This window comes from Cupressus sempervirens, chromosome 8 (assembly GCF_028749045.1).
Source record: "Cupressus sempervirens isolate cs-2001-9-10 chromosome 8, ASM2874904v1, whole genome shotgun sequence".
Lineage (NCBI taxonomy): Eukaryota > Viridiplantae > Streptophyta > Pinopsida > Cupressales > Cupressaceae > Cupressus > Cupressus sempervirens.
The window spans coordinates 149931085-149951462 of NC_143125.1; the positions used below are offsets into that span (position 1 = coordinate 149931085).

Genomic DNA, 20378 nt, shown 5'->3' on the forward strand with positions numbered 1-20378 from the left:
CTAATGTTGTGTAATTCCTGAAGATTTCATATCTCTGTAGCAACTGCAAAGCAAGAGTCTATCGCTATGACTTCAACATAAGTAATTTCAAGCTATATTGATGGCCGATGAAACAAGCTTTGGTGGAAAATCTCATATCGCCTTCTCCTTGGTAGGTTTTCAACTCATGAAGACGATTTTCCGCAAAACTAATATAAGGGAAATTCAAGATGCTAAGTAACCTCTGAGTGAACAATTATACCTTGTTTAGGCATTCTGAACAATAACAATCACGCTTTATCAAAGATTCGACCATATAGAAGCATCGGCAAAAAATTGAAAATCGCTTTCTCCTCAAAGGGTTTTCAACCCATAAAGGCAATTTCCCACCTCATTAAGGAAATCGAGGCAATGAAGAAGATATAGTTCAAATGAAGAACCTGATACATAATAGAATGATAATGGGACATAATGGGCTATCACAAGTGAAAGATGTGATTGGGATCTTACTCGGCGGATTTTCATCAATAGAGTACTCCAGAAGCAATTTTCCAAAACTAAGGGGAAAATGGAAAAGTAAATAATGGGTTAATGTAAAGTTACCATTACAACCAACAGAACGATGAAAGGACCTTTAAATATCCGTTGAACCTTTGCATTTACTTTTAACAGACATTTCCTTAAATTATCACTCATGCGGTGCGAGTTATGAAGTTTAATAGATGAACTAGGGCTCTCATATAAAAGCAATCAGGCGATTGAATCAATTAGTTTGTTCTCTTGATTTCTCATTTCTACTAGTGCACATAACTTTTTAAAAGCCAATGATTGTAGAAGTCTATTGTCTTTTTCACCTTTCGATTCAAAGTCCTATTTGTAAGCTATGGCCACTAAGTTCGTGGGTTTTGATGGTTTTATTGGGATCAAGTCTCAATTGCAAAACTTCACAGACACGTCCCTCCGTTTCTTTGATATGGCAGACTTCCAAAAGAGGGTAAAGGCCGAATGCATCCATCCTATCACTGAGAAGCTTTGGGGAAGTGGTTTGGTTGAAGCCATTGGTTTCCCGGTTGCAGTTCAAGCCCCATAACTTGTATACAAGTGCATCCATCGTTACAACCTAGAAACGAAGTAGATTGTTCTCTCCGATGATACCATCTTGATTTCCATCAACAAAGAGTTGTAAATTGCCTTCGTGTGCTAGAATGGGAGGAATTGTCTGACCTAATGATTAGCAGGGCTATTTCCGAATTTTCAGCAAAGAAGATGATCTAGAGGAAGGAGATTATGTGGACATGGTTTCAAAAGCCGCATAGTGACAAAAGCAAAGTCCCCAAGACCTTGTTTGGTTCTAACCTCAAGCCAAAAATAATTGATATTCGGTTCTTCTACATAAATTGAACGGTGAAACCAAAGCCCTAAATTTTGTTGAACAATACTTCTTTTTGGTTCAAGTTATATGTGCAAATACACAGTATATTGATTGGGCGCAGGAGGTAAGCGAAATTTTGTCCAACGCTCTCCAAACGGCCAAATTCTAGAATTCACTCTACATGTCCTTGTTCCTGATATATATGCTGTCTTCCTTGCAATTATGGCCCGGTCTCCCATGTCTAGACAATTTCTTGAATGATGTTAACTCGTATGAATTTTATCCTTGCCTTCAGATGCAGAATAGTTATGTAGAATATGTAAGAGTAAATGATGTGTTTACCATGAGAATTTGCAAGGAATTGTAGGGGTGCCCATAATAGAGATTCTCCTCGGAAGCGATGGTAGCCATTGGCCAGTTCGGTTGTTATTTCATTTAGTTTTCATCTTTCTCTTACTTGCATCTTGCAACTTTCGACGACTTTGCCCTGAAGCTACTAAGATACCCAAGCGACATGATCGTGCTGATTGAACTTATTCTCTAGGCTTTGAAAGTGAACATCCTAAGTGTGAGTCTACGAAAGAAAGGGTATGAGTTCCCCATGAAGGTTGGAGCATTTAGCTGTGACACTCGATCTGATCCTAAAAATATGAAGATTTTTGAGAAGTAAAAGTTGGATATGTACGAGGTCTTGAGACCTATGTTTGATCCCAATGAGTATGCTAAAGATGTCCTGCAGACTAGAAGTGTGATAAAGCATATTGACACAATTGAAGACTATTGGGCCGACTGCAAAGATGAATTTGAAAGTCGTGATCATGCTTTTGCAAGGTGAACAGTAGATTAGATTAAGCTATACAATGTGAACATCAATATGGAAGGAATAGAAGATGACGGTTAGAATATGTACAACACAACATACTTGACCAAAATAAGAAACATCCCTATAAGCTCTGAACCGGTGGGAGAGGTCATGGAAGACCTGGACATGATGATGGCAAAAATTTATAAGAGGACTGGGAAGTGGATTGAGTGGACTAAGGCACGAAAGAGAAGAAGTAAAGGTGCGTCCGCCCAGTCCATCTCGGATGTGGTTGCAACATCATCTTCCCCTGGCGACATTCTAGGCACAACTCCATTACTCGCTTAGGGCCTAGCTCAACCGGCAGGTGGAGGTGATCAACCTCCTGAGAAAAACATTCCTCTATACAAAACTTGTCAAGATGGTTTGGTCCTTGTGACCAGGGCCAAAGTAGAGGCCGAAAAGAAGAAAGCTGAGGAACCAAAGGACGCTCTAGTTCCAGTAGTTCAACAGCCCTAGGCCAGTCCCATTCCATCTACAAGAGCGCTACTACTCTCCTTGAGTAGTCCCTCCATTTAGGTAGTTGACCTCGGCGATGGAGAGAGGAGTGAAAGTGAATCCACCGAATTAGATGAAGCAGTAAGGAAGACATCTGAAGTGGTGAGGACTAGTGAGGCTTCAAAATTCATTTCCCCTATTCCAGGGAATCCTTTCTCTTCGTCTTCAAAGTTCTTGACTCCCAGTAAGAGGAAGATGTTTAGTGTGGAGACACTAGGAACTGCATCCAAAGTGATCGACATCGAGTCATGGCTCGAAAGCACTTTGAACAGGCAGAGGAAGAGGATAGAAAACAAGGCTCCAAACAAAGAGACTCTATCTTTGGCCATCCGCTTCGGGTCAGCACTAAGTAAAGAAGCCAAAGACTTTGTCTGTCCTTGACCGAGATTTGGGCACGAGACACCTCACCATGGAGATCTCCAAGCCCACCAAAGAAGGCAGGATCAAGGATTTGATCACAATCGACTTTGAATTATAGTCTCCGGATCTAGGAAGTCTAGGCATGACACCAAGGTGGGCTTATGAAAAGCAACTACCGAAGTGATAGAAGAAGAATTGGAAGATCTCAAACTTGCTAAGGTCAAGTTGAAGGCAGAGATCCATGAGCTCAACTGCTTCATCAGGTAATTGGTTGCCTCGTTAGCAAGCATTTCGAGGATACCATCTACCAGTGATCCCACAACTACAGATATTCAAGCTATTATCACTCAATTGTAGGAGGACAAGCATTTTGGACCAATCGACAGAGGTTGGAGTGAAAAACTCAAGTTTGAAGGACTTGCAATTATAGAACAACTAGGCAATGCAGTATTGATGCTCGAGATAGAAAAGGATAACATCCTAGCTAATCGGGCAACTCTGTTTGCGAAAAAGGCAAAATGTGAAGATTGCATCTCCTTTCTGCATATGACCATCCAAATGAAGGCGAAAGAAGCAGTCAGAGCCAAGATTTTACAAAAGGGAGATGAGCCTTTGTTTGAATGGCAACAGAGCTTGCAATTCAAAGATGACATGGTCTCCTTTGCAGAAGGACTCAGAAGACGAAAAGCAAAGTTAAAGAGGAGCAAGACAGGGATTACGAGTTGTTGAAAGGCCTACGCTTTGAATCCCAAACAATTGGGTAGGGAAAAGGGGTAGTAGGAGTCACCATTATGCAAAAGGCTTTCTTTGGCTACTTGGATAAGTTAATAGAGAGATCTTCTAGCCATCAGGATAGAGTGTTGGATTTCCAACAACTCAGCGGATGCATACATGTGGCAGTAGAAGAAGTGTAAGAGCGGTTGAGTGCGATTAAAGACTTGGCTAGAGAACACTCCAAGTGGCTTATTAGATACACCAACATCCACGTCAACAGACACAAGGAGCTCATTCCAATTGTCATTGCTGCCAAGGCCTATAAAGCAAAATTGGAAAAGGAGAAAAGGTGAAATGATATTGCTCCCTTTTTTTTGTATTTTGATATGATTTTGTAACTGACAATTGGCTTCTTGCTATTTGTCATTTTTGAGAAGAAGATGAACCGATTCAGTTACTTTTTGTAACGGTTCATCTTGAAATCATATATGTACTCAATTGAAAATTAAGTGTGAAATACTCAAGATTGGAGAGACAACTTGAATGTGTTTTGTATCAATTATTTATTGTTCCATTGCATGTCTTAGTTAAAAATGTCCCTTTGAGTTGAATTAAACTAATGAACAAGCAAAGCTTTGTTCCTTGGTTTTAATACAACAAACTGAAGGTAATCATAGTATTGTTAAAAGTTAAAAGAGACTTTTCCCTGTGTTGTTTCTTAGTTTAGATTCCTACGCATTTAGAGTTAAAATCACTCTGTTAAACATCCTATTCATGTAAATAGAATTCACTATTGCATCACCAAGTTTGCGGGTTCATAAGATGTGTGGTCATAGATTTGGTTAGCATTAAGATCCAGATTTTAGCCTGAGTTAATTCCTGTCTAGGCATAACTTGGTTTTTCTCTCTTGTTCTCTCATCAAGAACAAATCCCATCTTAGGATTAGAAACAAACAAATTTATTGCAAATCATAAACTCAAGGGTGCTATACCTATAAATTTAGAGGGAATTAATCACTTAGTTATGGTTTCCCTACTATTGTAATCAGTCATTGTTCACAGGATATTGGGCATTTAAAGAGTTAATTGAAAAGGAACAATTTGTTTACCAATAATATTCCATCAACCAAACGAGCCCTTATGGATTGAACCCTTTACACAAATCTTGACAGTAACATCATCAGAATCATTACTACTATTGACATCTCTAAAGAATACAAATAGTATCTTCTTGTTCATGTCAAAAATATGAACACAAAGTTCAGAGCATATAGACCTTCTTGCCAACGTTATAGATGAAGTTGAAAATATATGTATAACATGCCCTTATTACGCATAATCTCTGGTTGATGATTAGTGAGAAAGCTAACAAAAACAATTTCAACAAGAATAATTCTACTTAATTTGAAAAGTTTCCTATCAAATACAAAAAGTAAACATAGAAAGAAAATTTTAACTTTCAAGCAACCCATAACAAATGATTTCTTACTAAATAACACATGCCAGCTCAAGATGAAAGAAGGTACTTAACTTGCTAAAAGTATGCTTGAATGGATTTATCAACTCTATTAGATATCTAGATTTGATGAGATGAAGGACGAAAGCCTTCTGTATAGGCTTCATGATAATCAACCACAAATTGTAAATGTCGACAGACGCTCCAAAGGGAAGACTTTCAGGCAAAACAAAAATTTGTCGCTTGAGAACACTGCACATTTGCATTGCTTTATTCATGTCCCAATCTCCAACCATCAAATCTAAACCACACACTACCAAATTCTCTACACATGGAGTATAGTCCTAGTCTTTGCCAATATGGTGTTCGAATCTTGACACCTGACTTATCATGAAATTTTGATTGATTCACAAAACATATGTTGTAACATGGCATCTTTTTTGAATGGAACCACACACTCCCAAATTTTCTCCCCGTGGAGTATAGTCCTAGTCTTTGCTGATATGGTGTTTGAATCCTGACCCCTAACTTATCATGAAATTCTGATTGATTCACAAAACTTATGCCGTAACATGGCATCTTTTCTGAATGCTTAGACTTGACTTATCAATGATGAGGTTGCACGATTGATTCCCCGAAAGAATCAAAGTTAGTGGGATGTTGCCATAGAGCGTTAAAGATGCCCCACTTTCGTGTGACAAGGATTAAATTCCATTGCCCACTTGCAAGTTGTAAACAAACCACAGAGGAATTGGCGTGAGAAAACAAAAGGCTCTTGGAGCTAGAAGTTGCAATAATGGAAGGCGACACCTGAGAATGGATATCTTGGTAGGGACAGTGCAGGAGGCCACTAGATTGAGAGACAAAGTCGTGGGGCTGAACGAATGCAAGTCACTACAGCAAGACAAGAAACAGTACCTCGAGGAGGACGCTAGAACTACATTCCGTTCCATGGATATTTTTGGCCATCATCCATATTGTCAATTGCCTACTTTGAACCATTACAAAGTAGCTCAGTATAGGTATTTTGGCACAATTGTCTTAATGATGCCTCAATGAGGGTTGCTCAAGTGGGGTATTTGTACTGGTATGGTTCAGGTATGCTTCTGCGTACGTTGAGGTACTCCCTAGATGCATGAGTTTCCTGTGGGTGTACTCCCTTGTACCTTGGATGTACTTGGAGGGAATCCAGGCCCACCCAGGCATTGTGATTGAACATTGCAATTGATTGTCTCTTAACCTCTCAAATGTGTTTTACTAACTATGAAAATTCTCGTTGCCGATTTTCATCGATGGGTTTCCTAACTCTAGGAATTTTGAAAAGTTACCCTACTCTATCAAGAATGTGCTAGCAACGTCACTTTGTAGAAACAAAACTTCAAGAGATTCTAAAGGGAATTAAAATACTCATGAGGCTTTCTAGATAGGATAGCAATATGTTATTCGCGAGTACTTCATGAGTTAAAAATAATGATGGTATGTTAAACAACATTCTGATATGCTTAGGGAATAATAAAAATGGTAATAGAGTATTCAATCTAGATAGAAGACATAACAATGGCAGAAGTGTCAAAGACAGTTCTATTAAGCACAGTACTGCTCCCAAGATAGTGTCCCACAACTGTCTAATTCAGAAATTGAAAAGAACAGGTGTTTCATCTCCCAGTACAAGTAAGAACTTTTATAGATCTTGAGGAATGTTGCAGCATCCACAATTCTATAAAAGGATGTGGAAATCATTTGTTTAGGGCATGGGAGGGCGAGCAAAGTTGTTGCAAGCAAAGGAAGGAGAACTCAGTTGTTCATATGTAATGCCTTTATTATTAATCTTCCTAAGGATAGTTTGGTAGCTTTGTGACCTCATAAAAATTGGGAATTATGAGTACCACTGTTCTACCTGTTAGACATACACATACACACACACCCCTTTACTCACGTAACAGGTTCTGTTACCCGATACCCACACTGGCAACTTCGACAATATTTTAATTGCAAGGTCCTAGAAGGACCTCATCATCTATTTATATCAAAAGATTCATGTTCTACTGAGTTGGTTGGGGGATTAATAAATATTAAGCAACACTTGCAGTGACATGTTCAATATATTCCTTATATGTGTACCTATAGGTAGCCTAACTGCCATTATCCTGCAATACTAAAGTTCATATCAATGTTGACCTTTATGTGGAAATTTCTTGATCCATGTATGTGTGCAACTACAAGGAGAATGATCAATAATGATAATTTGTTTGATGCTTGCAAGTTCGTTGGGGAATCTTGAGAACTACCTGATCTGTTATGGTGGCATAGGTGGATAGAATTCCTAGAAATTACTTGTATCCATTAGTTTTCTATGGCTGACTGTTGCCTACATCCTAATTTAGCTTTCATTTTCTTTACAATCAACTTACATTGTACTTTCTTAGCGCTCTTAAACAGGGGAATAATTATGTGTTAAATCACTTGTTTGACTTGCATTATAATTAATTTGTTTCTTATATGCTTTACAAAATGTTTTTTTTCAGTTACTTTATTAGTGTTAGTGTTGCAGATTGTTGTTGGTCGAGTTGGCAATGAAATGCTAACAAATGAAGCAGGGGAAGTTACAAGGTAGGTATTGTTCCTTTTGGCTCATGTTATTGACTATAGACAACTTTCAAATACATAGTAGCTTGGAAGCTTCATGGTGAGAGCCAATGAAACAATATTTTAAAACTGCAATGTTTGTTGCAGCCACTTACAAGGAATGTTCACACGTACGATTAGGTTATTAGAAGCTGGTATTAAGCCTGTGTAAGTAAAAAAAATCTTTCTAAATGTCATTTATATTTCTATAACAGTCTTGTGAATATAAGAGCATGAGAACAAACAAGTTGATTTGTTTCAATTCTTTATATATTTGTTGTGTGAAATGGTAATTGTTTGTTTCTACCAGATATGTGTTTGATGGAAAGCCACCTGAGCTGAAAAAAGAAGAGCTCGCCAAGCGGTGAGTTTCAGGACATGCTGTAATCTAGTTGTTTTCCTTTCTAGTTTACAACATCCCTTTTACATAATATGGCTTTGGGTTGCTTTAACATGCTACCACTTTTTATGGTTTTGTAATCTTTCTTAAAATCTATAAAGTATTTGTATGCTGGCCTGTGCATAGGCTATCAAGGCGAGAAGATGCTACAGAGGATTTAGCTGAGGCCATTGAGGTATTTATAATCCCGGGGGTTACATGAAGCTTTACCTTTACATTGTCTCCTGATTTTTGGCTTTCTTTTCACTTTCCTTGTACAATAACTCCCATGTTGGCATATGAATTTGATTTGTTCATTATAGACGGGAGTCAAGGAAGATATTGAAAGGTACAGCAAACGAACAGTCAAGGTGAGCAATCTACACTTTATTTTAGTTTAATTACTAGTTAAGACAAACAAAAGTATAGCTTACTTCAAATATGTGTATTATATTTTAAAGAGGAAGGTTAACTCAATAATTTGCTGTATAGCGCTACAAAAAATCCTTTGGCATTTTGTGTTGAATTCCACAGCTTGTGCTTAGTTATAGTCTAGCAGATAAATAAAATTATGATTTTAATAGTTTTTAATGCTATGTACTTAGAAAGCACAATCTTTGCTATATTAACACCAACCTGATAAGACCAGAGTGGCCGTTTGTTGTCTTTTGTGGGCAGATATTAGCAAAATAATTGATTGACAATTTGGTTAATTATTTTTAACAAGTCCCTTGCTCAAGGCTTTCAGTTGTACTGAAAAATGCAGTGATTTTGTTTTCCTACTTGAGCTTTATAAGAAGGTATTGAATGTTTTGGGTTCTAAAGGTCATGTGGGTTGTGACTAAATCAACACTAGCCTAGATGTATTAAATACATCAATCTAAAATATGTTGAGAGATATCAGCCTTGAGCTGCCTACCTATTGTAAGAATAGGAATAGAAGTTATTTAGTTTTACTTAAGAATAATGTTATTTAGTATTAACACATAAAACTTAATTTTAGTGAAGAATATAGTTCAATGAGTTTTTGGAGATGGGGGGATACAATGTGTGTGAACGAGTTTTGGATATGGGGGTACCAAGGCTCTAAATTTGGGGACAACAAGGGGTCGGGGGGAGGATGACATCGAAGCACTAGTTGAAGGGGTGACGTTGATATGAAAATTGAGGTGAATTGAAATCTTCAACGAAAAATCTGCAATATAACAGTTTGCACTTGCCCAATGAAAGGAAAACTGATTTTCTGAAGTTAAAAGTTGCATTTAGTATGTAATGGCATGGGCCATATAGCAAACGACCTAGGGGCACCCCCAATCATGGTGGCAGGCATGGTGGTTTTTGGGGAGACATTTCCTATAATGTTCCCGTTATAAAATAAATCATTTATCAAACTATTGTTAACGGGCCGATTGATTTAATATATCTCAGACCTGTTTTAATTTTTTTTCTGTAGTTTGTGTCGTTGTCGGCTATCTTTGTACACCTTTGGAAAGTTTCCCAACGAGTATTTAAGCACGGCTTGTAGGTAGTCTTTAGGTATTCAATTTGGATTATTTTCTTTGTATAGCGAATTCTTGTTGGGATTCTTTGTTGTTCGCCATTTCGGAAGTGAAAGATCTTCCCTATTTGGTTTATTTCGGCTTCGGTGGGATTCAACCCTCACCCTATTTCGTCGCCTGTAATACTTCGCTTGGATCTGGCAAATCAGAGCAACATCTTTCGGCAATTATTATTCGCATTCAAGTCTTTGTTATTGTCTAGATTTATTTTGTTAGTATATGAACAAGATTGTATTTCGTATTGGGCTCAAATAACTAATTGTGTGGCCTCCTGTCATTTTCCATACTGCTCATCCCTTGACTATATGGCCTTCACCCATTCGTCCACCCATATCATTCAATATTTCTTTGTACGGCCTGTGTTTCTACCATCGTACGACCTCATTCACATCTTCCATCACCTCCATACCTTCCTTGCTCCCTCATACACTCATCGTACGAGTTGCTATACGACCTACCTAGTCACTACCATTGTACAACCCTCCCTTTCAGCATACCGTACGACCTCTTTAACATACCGTACAACCACCTCTAAATACTGTACGACCCCTACCAGCCTTGCCTACTGTACGCCAATCACCCATCGTGTGGCACAGATTAGACTACCATATGGCCTTCTGTGGCCTTTCGTATGGACTTACTTGAGCAACATTCTCGATACTGTGCGCCATCTGTACTTCACCCGCACAAGTAGACCACACATAAATCATTTTACTAATTCTTCTGATCTTAGAGGAGGACTAGAACATTACATTTCCCCCAAGTTTTGAAGTCTTAGAATGTCCCTCTACAAGGGATACAAGTTATTTTGGGATGACATGTCTTTGTGGAACACTAGTTAAGAACTATTTTAAATATTATTTACTTTATTTTTGATTGAAGATTTATTTCTCCGTTTCAATGAGTCGGTATTAATCTCATAATTCAAAAAAACATGCATAGATTTTTAGTAAATTGAATGAAAATAAATTATTTATTTAACTTCTACATGAACCATTTAATTTTTCTACATAAATATCATATAATATTTAATACCTATATAGACTTAAAGGGCTACATAGTGAATTCCTCTTCCTAAAGGGCTATATAGACTTAAAGGGCTATATAATATTTAATACATATAATATTTTCTTCCTCTTCACTTTGTTCATTCCTATTCTATCTTGGGGGAGACATTCATTTCATTGCTGTATTCTCACTTTTAAAGTTCCTTTGTTACTTATTGTTGAACACACTTGTAGACTAGTGGGCTGAATCAAATTATAATTGATGAAGGCCTACACCACCCTTAACAACTCATAACCAAAGACAGCACAACATAGAGCCAAAGAGATAGTAAAAAGTGCTTCACAAAACTTGGATTGATGATACTTGATGATGCTGATATTGCTTCCAAATACAAAATATAGTATCCTTACGAATTCCTTGAAAGAGATCACTAGACTTGTTACATTATGAAACTACTACAACAGTCCCCAAAAATAACTCTAATGACACAAGAACAACTTGAGAATGTAAGAGTTGAAGCAAAATCAGAGGCTATATTTTCATTGCACATTGTGAAGCAAAATCTTTAGGAGTGCAAGAGTTGATATTCATTGAATGAATAGTGTAAGTCCCCTTTGTGCTAACCAACAAACCACATTATTTCACTGAGTGAAGTCCACAATTAAGAAGGAACCTTGAAGTCATTTCATGATCTTGCTTTGCAAGCTTAGCATGAGAGATGACTTTATATCATGAGAGGATCAAATGTTTGGTGTTTCTTCTTGGAACATTGAGTATTTGATTTTGCATGTTGTGGTGGAATAAAACTCACATCAACAATACTCCTCATAGACGAGAAGTAATTTTGAACAAAAGGTTATATTACGGGGCGAGGTACGTCCCAGACTATCTCGAAGAACTGTTAGAAGTAGGGTGGGGCTGCTAGGTGCACCTTTTGTGAGGCCCAACAAACTTGGTGTGATATGAAGCATGGTCGAGGGATTGCTTCGTCCCTCGGGCAGGAGATTTAGGAGCGAAGGAGGAGGTGATAAGGTGATCTGAAGTTTGTACCGACAGTTTTTGAAGCTATAAAGTATGATCATGGAGCTGAAGGGCCTCCTGAAAGTAAAGGGTAAGACACCACTGATCAATGTATCTAGAGAAGAATGAAAGGGCGCTGTGCTCTCTAAATAGTCAATAATACCTCCCCCTGATCTCATAGAAGATGGGGCAATGAAAAACAAAATGGATCTCAGTCTCCACCTCCCAAGTGAGCAAAGGTTGCAAATCCTATCCTCCCTCTCAATTTGATGGTCGGTCTAAATATGCAACCAATGAGGACCCACTCTGAAAGGCCCCAAAGAGATGTTGAGGGCATTAGTCCAAGCATGAGTGAGGTACCACGGGCGTATGATAATCCTGATTCTAAATGTCCATGTAGTGCTTAGCAAAGTCATTCTTGGGCAGAGCCCTCTCGGAGGATTGCTCCATGTTGTGATAATATACTTTCTATAGATGTTGGTCTTAACGTGCTCGTTCAACTCTGACTAGGAGAGGAGGTGACTAGGGGCATCCCGAGAGAATTGAAAAGGGGGAAGATGGTCCATCTCAATCCCAATTGAGCGAAGAGAGTAGAAACCAGAGTGAACTAACAATTAGCTTTGCCACCCGGATTGAACATCACAATTGCCTCAAAAGAGTAATAGACTAGGTAAGAGTGTTGAATTTTCAAGGACTCCCACAAATTTACTCAGCACTGCAATAATGTTTGGTATGTATGTTCCAAATGGGAGTGACCTCTGATTTATAATGAGAAAAGGATAAGAAGAGACATGTCCTTCCATTGGCATGTCTATTTGTTAATTTGATAATTAATATAATAAACTCTTAATCTTTGTTATATATATAATATTAATTTCTCTCATATATAATTATAAATAGGTTTATCTGAGAGAAGCTACCAAACATCAACACTTCCTCTTAGCTAGGGAGGATAAACACACGTATTACCTCAAAGTAATATCAAGTTAACGAGATTAAGGATATCTTTGATAAGAAGATTTCCATCATTTTGATACCACATTTGATATGAAGAGTATTGGTCTCTCGGAATATCAACATATGATATTCACCAAATACTCAATAAGGTTTGATATCACATCTGATATCATGAGTATTGGCCTTCCAGAATATCAATGATATTCACTAAATACTCTTTGAGTAAGGGCTTTCCAGAATGTTGTGATGCAAGATATTCACCATACACTGTGAGTAATGACCTTTCAGAACATCAAGTCGTGTGATATTTGCCAAGTACTCTGTGAGTAATGGCCTTCCAGAACATCAAGACGTGTGATATTCACCAAGTACTCCGTGTAATGGCCTTCGAGAATATCAATATGCATAACATTCACCATGTATTGAAAAAATGTTTATAAAGTATGTGCACAGACATTCTCATAATGCTTACCATATAAACATCCACTATACAAAGTATAATCTATTATGATCTGCATAAACATCTTAAGATACTCATCATAATGGAAAATGAAGTTATTGTAAGATCATCACCTTTCAATAACTTTTGCAAATACAAGTAACATCATTTGGAAGTTGTCACTCTCTCATGATGTACAAGGGGGTAGGCCCATTACAATCACACAATCACGAGGTATATTCATGAATCACAGTCTTTTTGTCTGCCATAATTTATTGATCACTAAAGAATTCATTTCAATATGATCTACTCCCTCTAAGTCAATATGATTGAGATCACCGAAGGTTGACTGAATCATATCCTCTATCTGCTCCCTCTCTTTCAAGGTGCTTGAAATGTTAGTTTGCCTCTGAATCTCAATCTCGCTCTTTTTCCTTAAAGAACATTCTTAGAGGAAAAGATCAAGGCAAATAGTTCTTATAGACCATTCATGGACACAAAATAAGAAATTAAATAAATAAAAGTGGTTCTCAAGATATATTAATTATAAAATACTTACCTCTTCCTATCTTGAATTCCACTTCATCATGGAATGGCTTGGTCGCTTTTAACTCACTTATTATTGTGGGTTTGTATTCCTTATTTGATATTTCAGTATTATCCTCTCCACTATGTATAACTGTCTCTCACACTTATCTCACGTCCACAATATCCATCCCATCACATTCTTTCCTTGTTCTGAGTTTTGACCTTATTATTAATGTGTTAGTCTCTATGTCAAATTGTGCCTCTTAATTGTTCATCCTATTATATTCCTTTCTCCCATAATATGTCATCTTCTTGACATATATAACAAATTCCCCATGCATTGAACATTATCTCTCCATAATAATACTCCTTAGTTTACTTTTCACATGGTCCTGACACTCTGTGCTCCACAAACTGTCTTCTTAGTCGTTTGACCATCGATTACCCAATTAAACCTGTCATCCTTGTCTAAGGTGAGAGGATGTTAGTTCCTCGTTTGCCTTTGGCAGTGAATGCTAGTTCATCGTTACTATCCTTTGCCTACAGTGATTTGCCCATGTCTCTTCTTTTTGCAGGTTCCACATTGACTGTTTCGTGCTTCTTTCAAACTTCATTTCCAAGTCCCTTTTATAATGTATTTTCTATTCACCACTTTACTCGCGTATGGAGCCCATTAGTAATAGGATTTGCACAAAGAAGATTCAGAGATAGATACCAAATGATGCACCGGTTCATTGAACTTTTCGTACAAATGATAGCCTGCTCTAGATGGCAACGTCATCTACTATAGATCACAAGGTTTGCCATGAATTACAACGCAAATGAATTGTGCTTCTCATTGGACTTTTACTTGTCCAACTTTGGCATCCTTTCAAGCGTTGAAGTACACAACTTGCAGATGTCCAACAAAAAACTAGAAAGGTTTATGGGACAAAGCATACAAACAAAAGAGCTATCCATAGTAGGAACACCAAACGATGTTTGAAAAGAAACAAAACAAAACAGAAGACCAAGAAACACAAGGTAAGGACTATGAAGCCTTCCTTGGAACAAAGTAGTCAGTCACAAAAGGATATAACCGTGGACGATTCAAAGTCATAGATCTTCGTTGAGACTCGCTGAAGGAGTGTCACTGCTTGGAAAGACTTACAATGTTTGACCAATCTAGAAGGAGTGATGCTGGAAGGCCTTTTTATACCTCGTGGTGGAGAGAAGGGGGAGAAAAAGGCTGTAATGAGCTGGTCAGAGGCATGGTTCTGAGATGTGGCTGACTAAAGGGTATGCTTACGAAGCTGGATGGCCTCCCAAAGATAAAGTGCAAGACACTGCTGATCAATATAGCTGAAGAACTCTGAAAGAGAGAAACAATCTCTGAAAAGACAATAAAATCTCCCTCTGATCTCATAGTAAATAGGGCAACGAAATAAGAAATGGGTCTCAGACTTAGCCTCTGCCAAAGTACACAATCTGCAAGCCTAATCCTCTCTGTCCATATGGTGATTAGTCTGGATCTGAAGACAATGAGAACCAACTCTGAAGGAGTCTAAAGAGAATCGAAGGGAATGAAACCAACGCCGATAGAGATAAGCAGGACGCACAATAATACCATTCTGGATCTCAAGAAAATGCTCGACATAAAATGCCATCTTAGGATGTAATCCCCCAGGAGGACTACTCCAAGTACTGATAATGTACTGTTTGTAGATATCTTGTCTAACATAGCCATTCAACTTCTGACGAGAGGGGAGGAGATGAGCAGGAGCATCTAGCGAGAATTGGTATAGAGGGAGATGATCAATATCAATCCCGATCGAACCCAATAGAGAGGTGGCCAGGGCATACCAATAGCGAGATCTAGTGCTAGTGTCAGGTCTCATACTCTGAACAGAAGATCAATATGCAAGATGAGAGTATCTATGACAGTCAACATTAGAATCCATGAAACCACAAAGCCGATGGAGAAACTAGATCAAGTAAAAAATGGTCGCAAGCCTAAAAGGATGAGCTCCAAACTCGGCTAAAACAATGCTATGGGGGGTGAGTCTGTGACATCTAATGATGCGTCGTAAAAACATCTGAACACACTCAATAGAAGCCTAATTAGAAGCAAGAAGAGAAGGCCCCCAAACCATCGAGCCACAAAGAACAGTCGATCTGACCAAGGAGTCCAAGAGGGACAACTTGGACGGAATATCCTGAAAATGATGCTTGAAACACTGTTGCTCAATCATGGTTAGAGAACCCATACCCTTACTAATTCTGTATTGAATAGCAGGTCTCAAATTGAAGTAGGGTCTCAAAAACTTCACTATGAGATACACGTAGGAAGAAGTAATCTCCACCTCTTGCCCTTGGAAGAAGAAATGAAGATGAGAGGTCTTTAAGCAATTAAAGATCATAAAACAAGGCTTAGCTAGATTGACCACAAGCCGACGTTGGTCACAAAAAGAGGCCAAACCATTAAGGAGTCTCTGTAAATTGCCATGAGAAGAGGCCAGGAGAACATCATCTGCAAAAAGGAGAATGGAGATCAAAACCTGATGTAAATAACACCCATCACCCAGATGAGAGGAGCTCACAAGAAAATCTTCGAGCTTGTCAATATACAATCCGAACAAAGTAGGAGAAAGAGTGTAGCCCTACTTCACACCAATGGTGCTCTGAATCGGATCAAAAAAGCCCTGTGGAGTCCTGAGCCTATTAGTCACCTTCTTGTACAATCTCATAATAGTAGTCAAAAGCATATCTGAGATCCCAATCTTACTAAGTCTCTGCAATAAGACCATCCTAGGAACAAAATCAAAAGCCTTGTGGAAATTCACAAAACAACAACGAACTTTCTTAGAGTGATGCCTAGCCTCCTCAATAATAGCCCACAATGTTAAGATATTATCCATAATCTGATAGTTAGCTCAAAATCTAGCTTGCCCTTTAGCTCTGCACCCTCTTCTGTCAAGCTCTCTAGATAACAAGGTGTTTAGAGCAATGGCATAAAGTTTGGCAAAGGTATGTCTGATCATGATAGTCCTATAGTTACCTAGGACCGAAGTAGGTCCAGACTTATGAATATGATAAATCACATGCCTCGACCAGGTCTCAGGAAACCTAGTGCAAACCACTCTATTAAAGAGTGTGGGAAGATATGAGCCAAGGACAAAAGCACCAAGTTTGAAAAGTTTTGCCTGGAAATCATCCTCATTTGCAGCTCTACTACATCTCATGGATCTAATGGCCTCAGAGATACTGGAGGAAGTGAACAAACGATAGTAAGGAGGCAGAATGGAATGAAGGGAAGACTGACCCGAAATGTCATGTAGCGAAATGGTGTGGGAAGTCAAAAAGTGGAAGTCAAGGATGGAGTACAGAGGAGGACGTTGAGGGAAAGGGGTGCGTCAAAAACTCTGGGGATTTTGGATAAGTGTGGAGCAAAGGGATCTGCACTGGGAAGAAGCAAAAGAACGCTTCTTGTGGCGAAGGAAACAAAGATAAGATAAACGTAGGTGGGCGAAGGTATGGGAGTGAATCTCAAAGGCAAAGCAAATAGATCGATGAAAAGCTTTACAATTGTCATCAAACCATTTATTCATAGGACAAGTATTCCGATGCTTAAATCTGAGAGGAGTTCGATGAGGAATGGAAAGGAGAGCGGACTCTCGTATTGTAGAAGCAAGTAAAAACATGACTGAGACTGCCTGTGAGTTAGTAAAACTAGGTGTTAGAAGTCTCTTAAGATGGTAGGGAAAAAGCTCACCATCACCCTCGGAATAGCAAAATTTATTAGGAGTGTAGAGATTGGTCAACGGGATGGGGGAGGGCTGCAAAGAAGGCAATGAACTGGAAGAAGAGCGGATAGCAATGCTAAGGAGAGCATGGTCAGCGAAGGGGAGGCAAGAAATGGTGAAACGGTGAATGAAGGGAATGAAGGAAGAAGAGGTGATGACATAGTCAACAACACTCGCACCACCCTAGTGAGACCAACTAAGTAAAGAGATTAGAGCTCGGGTAGAAGGATAACCCATTTAGAATCAACAAACCAGAAGACTCACAGAGCTGAAGGAGGTGATGACCATAACAAGAAAGAGGGTGAGAAGCATCATTTGAGGTGCACTGGAGTCCCATATTGGTCGGATCAATCTTAGAAATGTAAATCGAATCAGAGTCGCGGTCATGTATAGGAGATTGGAGGTTCCTCGTGCGTGCATTGAAGTCTCCAAGAATAATAATATCACTCAAGGCAATAAAATGTGAGATACTCTCTTGAAGGTCACCAAAAGGATCACCATTCTCTGCCTCATTAATAGCATATGGAGAAGAGGTCGGTGGAAAATAGCAAACCACAAGAAAGATGTCCCTCTAACGGTGATTACGACACCCAATACAGATCCACGAGAATCTAGCAAAGGCATTAGAGTGAACCACTGAAGTCAACTTGAAAATATCATCTCTAATCAAACAAGCAACTCCACCTGATCCACTGACTTCTTTGCAAACTGGTAGCCACTGGTATCTCAGATAACCAGGGAGAGGATGCATGGGACACTCGTGAGTCTCACTAACGGCCAAATATCAGCGGGCCCCACCACATCGTGAAAGAGACTAGGCAATGACCACAAAGAGCCATTACCATTCCAACAATTGACAAGAGGAGAAGGGGATTTCCTCTTGTTAGATTGCTGTTGAAATTGTCGTGCAGTTTTGGAGGTCAACCTCACTACCCACCCAGTAGGAGGATAATCATGAACAACTGCTCTAAGATTCCTAATAACAACCCACTTTCCAACACGCCTAACCTTTGCCACAATTTCTCGTGCATGTTTCAGCTCTGTAACACGTGCCTTGGTGAGATCTTCATGAAGATAAATTTTAGAGGGGAGAGAGAACAATTTCCTCTTCACTCTAGGTGTCGGAAGTCTATTAGAAAGGGAGAAAAATCTGATAAAGAGTGTATCACCAGTATTAAACCAACACTTGTCTAAAGTAATGTCACATATACCGAGTTGGTCAAAGAGGAAAGAATGTCCAGCAACCATAAGATCGGCAGTGGGTGAGAGACCTCAAACATGCAAGTTGAGCTCACGTGCATGACAAATGCACTTATCATTAATCTTTCCCTGTACAATCTTATCCAAGCTCAGTTGGGGTGCAGTAGAATTTGTATTCGAACAGAGAGAGCCCCATGATTTCACCTTCCGTTTAGTTTCAACAATCAGAGAAGAGTGTATTGAAGCCATTTCAATTTGTTGTTCCTTGATTTTATCCAACCCTTCAAGTTGTTCAATAACAAAAACAACATTGGATTTTAAGCCTGCTATTTCAAAGATAAAGGTATTTGAAATTTGTCGGATGCTCGAGGAGTTCAATGTTGTAGACATTTTGATCTTTGAAATTTCGATTGTGAGTGCAACAACTTGTTCTCTGAGTGTTGTATTATTAGCTTCAAGCGTCGTAACTTGATCACACAACCTCTAATAGGTCAGAAGTTGATGCTGTGGCGAGCAGCAATCGCCTGTGGTCATTGCAGCGATCAGATACTAAAAACCTCAGATGTGTCGTAAACCTTTAACCAATAAATCCACAATCGAAATAGGGCATGTGACGAACAAGAAGAACTTGAAAAAATTGCAAGTAACAGAGTAGAAGAACTCAAAAATTCAGAGGATGAAAAAAACCCAACACCAAGGTTAAGAGCGTTGGAGGAAGTAACCCAACTGGAAACCATACAACACCAAAACCCGTTGTGTAGCAACCAAAAATTCGTCACGTGGGAACCAACAATCACCCCTAACCCGACAAATAGGGATTTGCCAGATCCGTCAAGTGGGAACAGGAAAAATAATAATATTTGATGTGTGGGAAACATTTGTTGTGAAAAGATAATTAGAGAAGAGAGGAACGGGCGGCGTGAGACAGTAGCACAAAAATGGTGTGAGTAGAACGAGGAACAGAGGATCTTGTAGGGCAAACGGTCTCTCATAGAGGGCATAGGAAATAAAACCTGGAGGGCACATGAGCACGGAAGGCTTCGGAGCAAGTGACAAATGACGCCAAGCGGATGTGGATAGGGCCTCACGAAGACGACAGGCAAAATGATTGTCGTGGGAAGATACTTCCGTGTTCACAGAGGAAGTCATGTACATCGTGTGAAGTTAGATCATAGACGACGCAATGAGGATGCAGATCACAGAAAAAGACACATAAGTGCTTACATTAAAACACAGACCCTTTCTAGACTTGATTGATGACAATCCATTTAGTACACCAACCACAAGATGAACTTGTAATTTAAAAATGATTCTACATGAAAAACACTATTGTCCTTCACTAGATGAATAACCATAGTCACCATCTAATTCACTGTCTCATCTTATCATGAACTGAAGGTTTGAATATCCCATCCACATTAATTTTGAAACCACATTTGCATGGCTTGGTCTTCCAATTATCAAATGATTATCACTAAAAACTCTAATTTATCTAAGATTCCCAGATATTTGAATTTGCTTCGATACCATGTTGAATTTTCGAGGACTGCTGCAAATGTACTAAGCACTGCAATAATATTTGGTATGTATGTTCCAAATGGCAGTGACCTCTAATTTATAATGAGAAAAGGATAAGAAGA

At 38.8% G+C, this 20378-nt stretch overlaps 1 protein-coding gene across 1 annotated transcript in view; it reads left to right on the forward strand.

Moving 5' to 3' along the window:
* LOC149541995 (5'-3' exonuclease family protein) overlaps window positions 1–20378 on the forward strand; it is a 93906-nt gene that overhangs the window by 8137 nt on the left and 65391 nt on the right. Inside the window, exons 3-7 of the mRNA XM_089797044.1 lie at window positions 7793–7851; window positions 7975–8034; window positions 8177–8230; window positions 8393–8441; window positions 8569–8616. Of these exons, the coding sequence (XP_089653170.1) occupies window positions 7793–7851; window positions 7975–8034; window positions 8177–8230; window positions 8393–8441; window positions 8569–8616 (270 nt within the window). The remainder of the gene's footprint in view (window positions 1–7792; window positions 7852–7974; window positions 8035–8176; window positions 8231–8392; window positions 8442–8568; window positions 8617–20378) is intronic.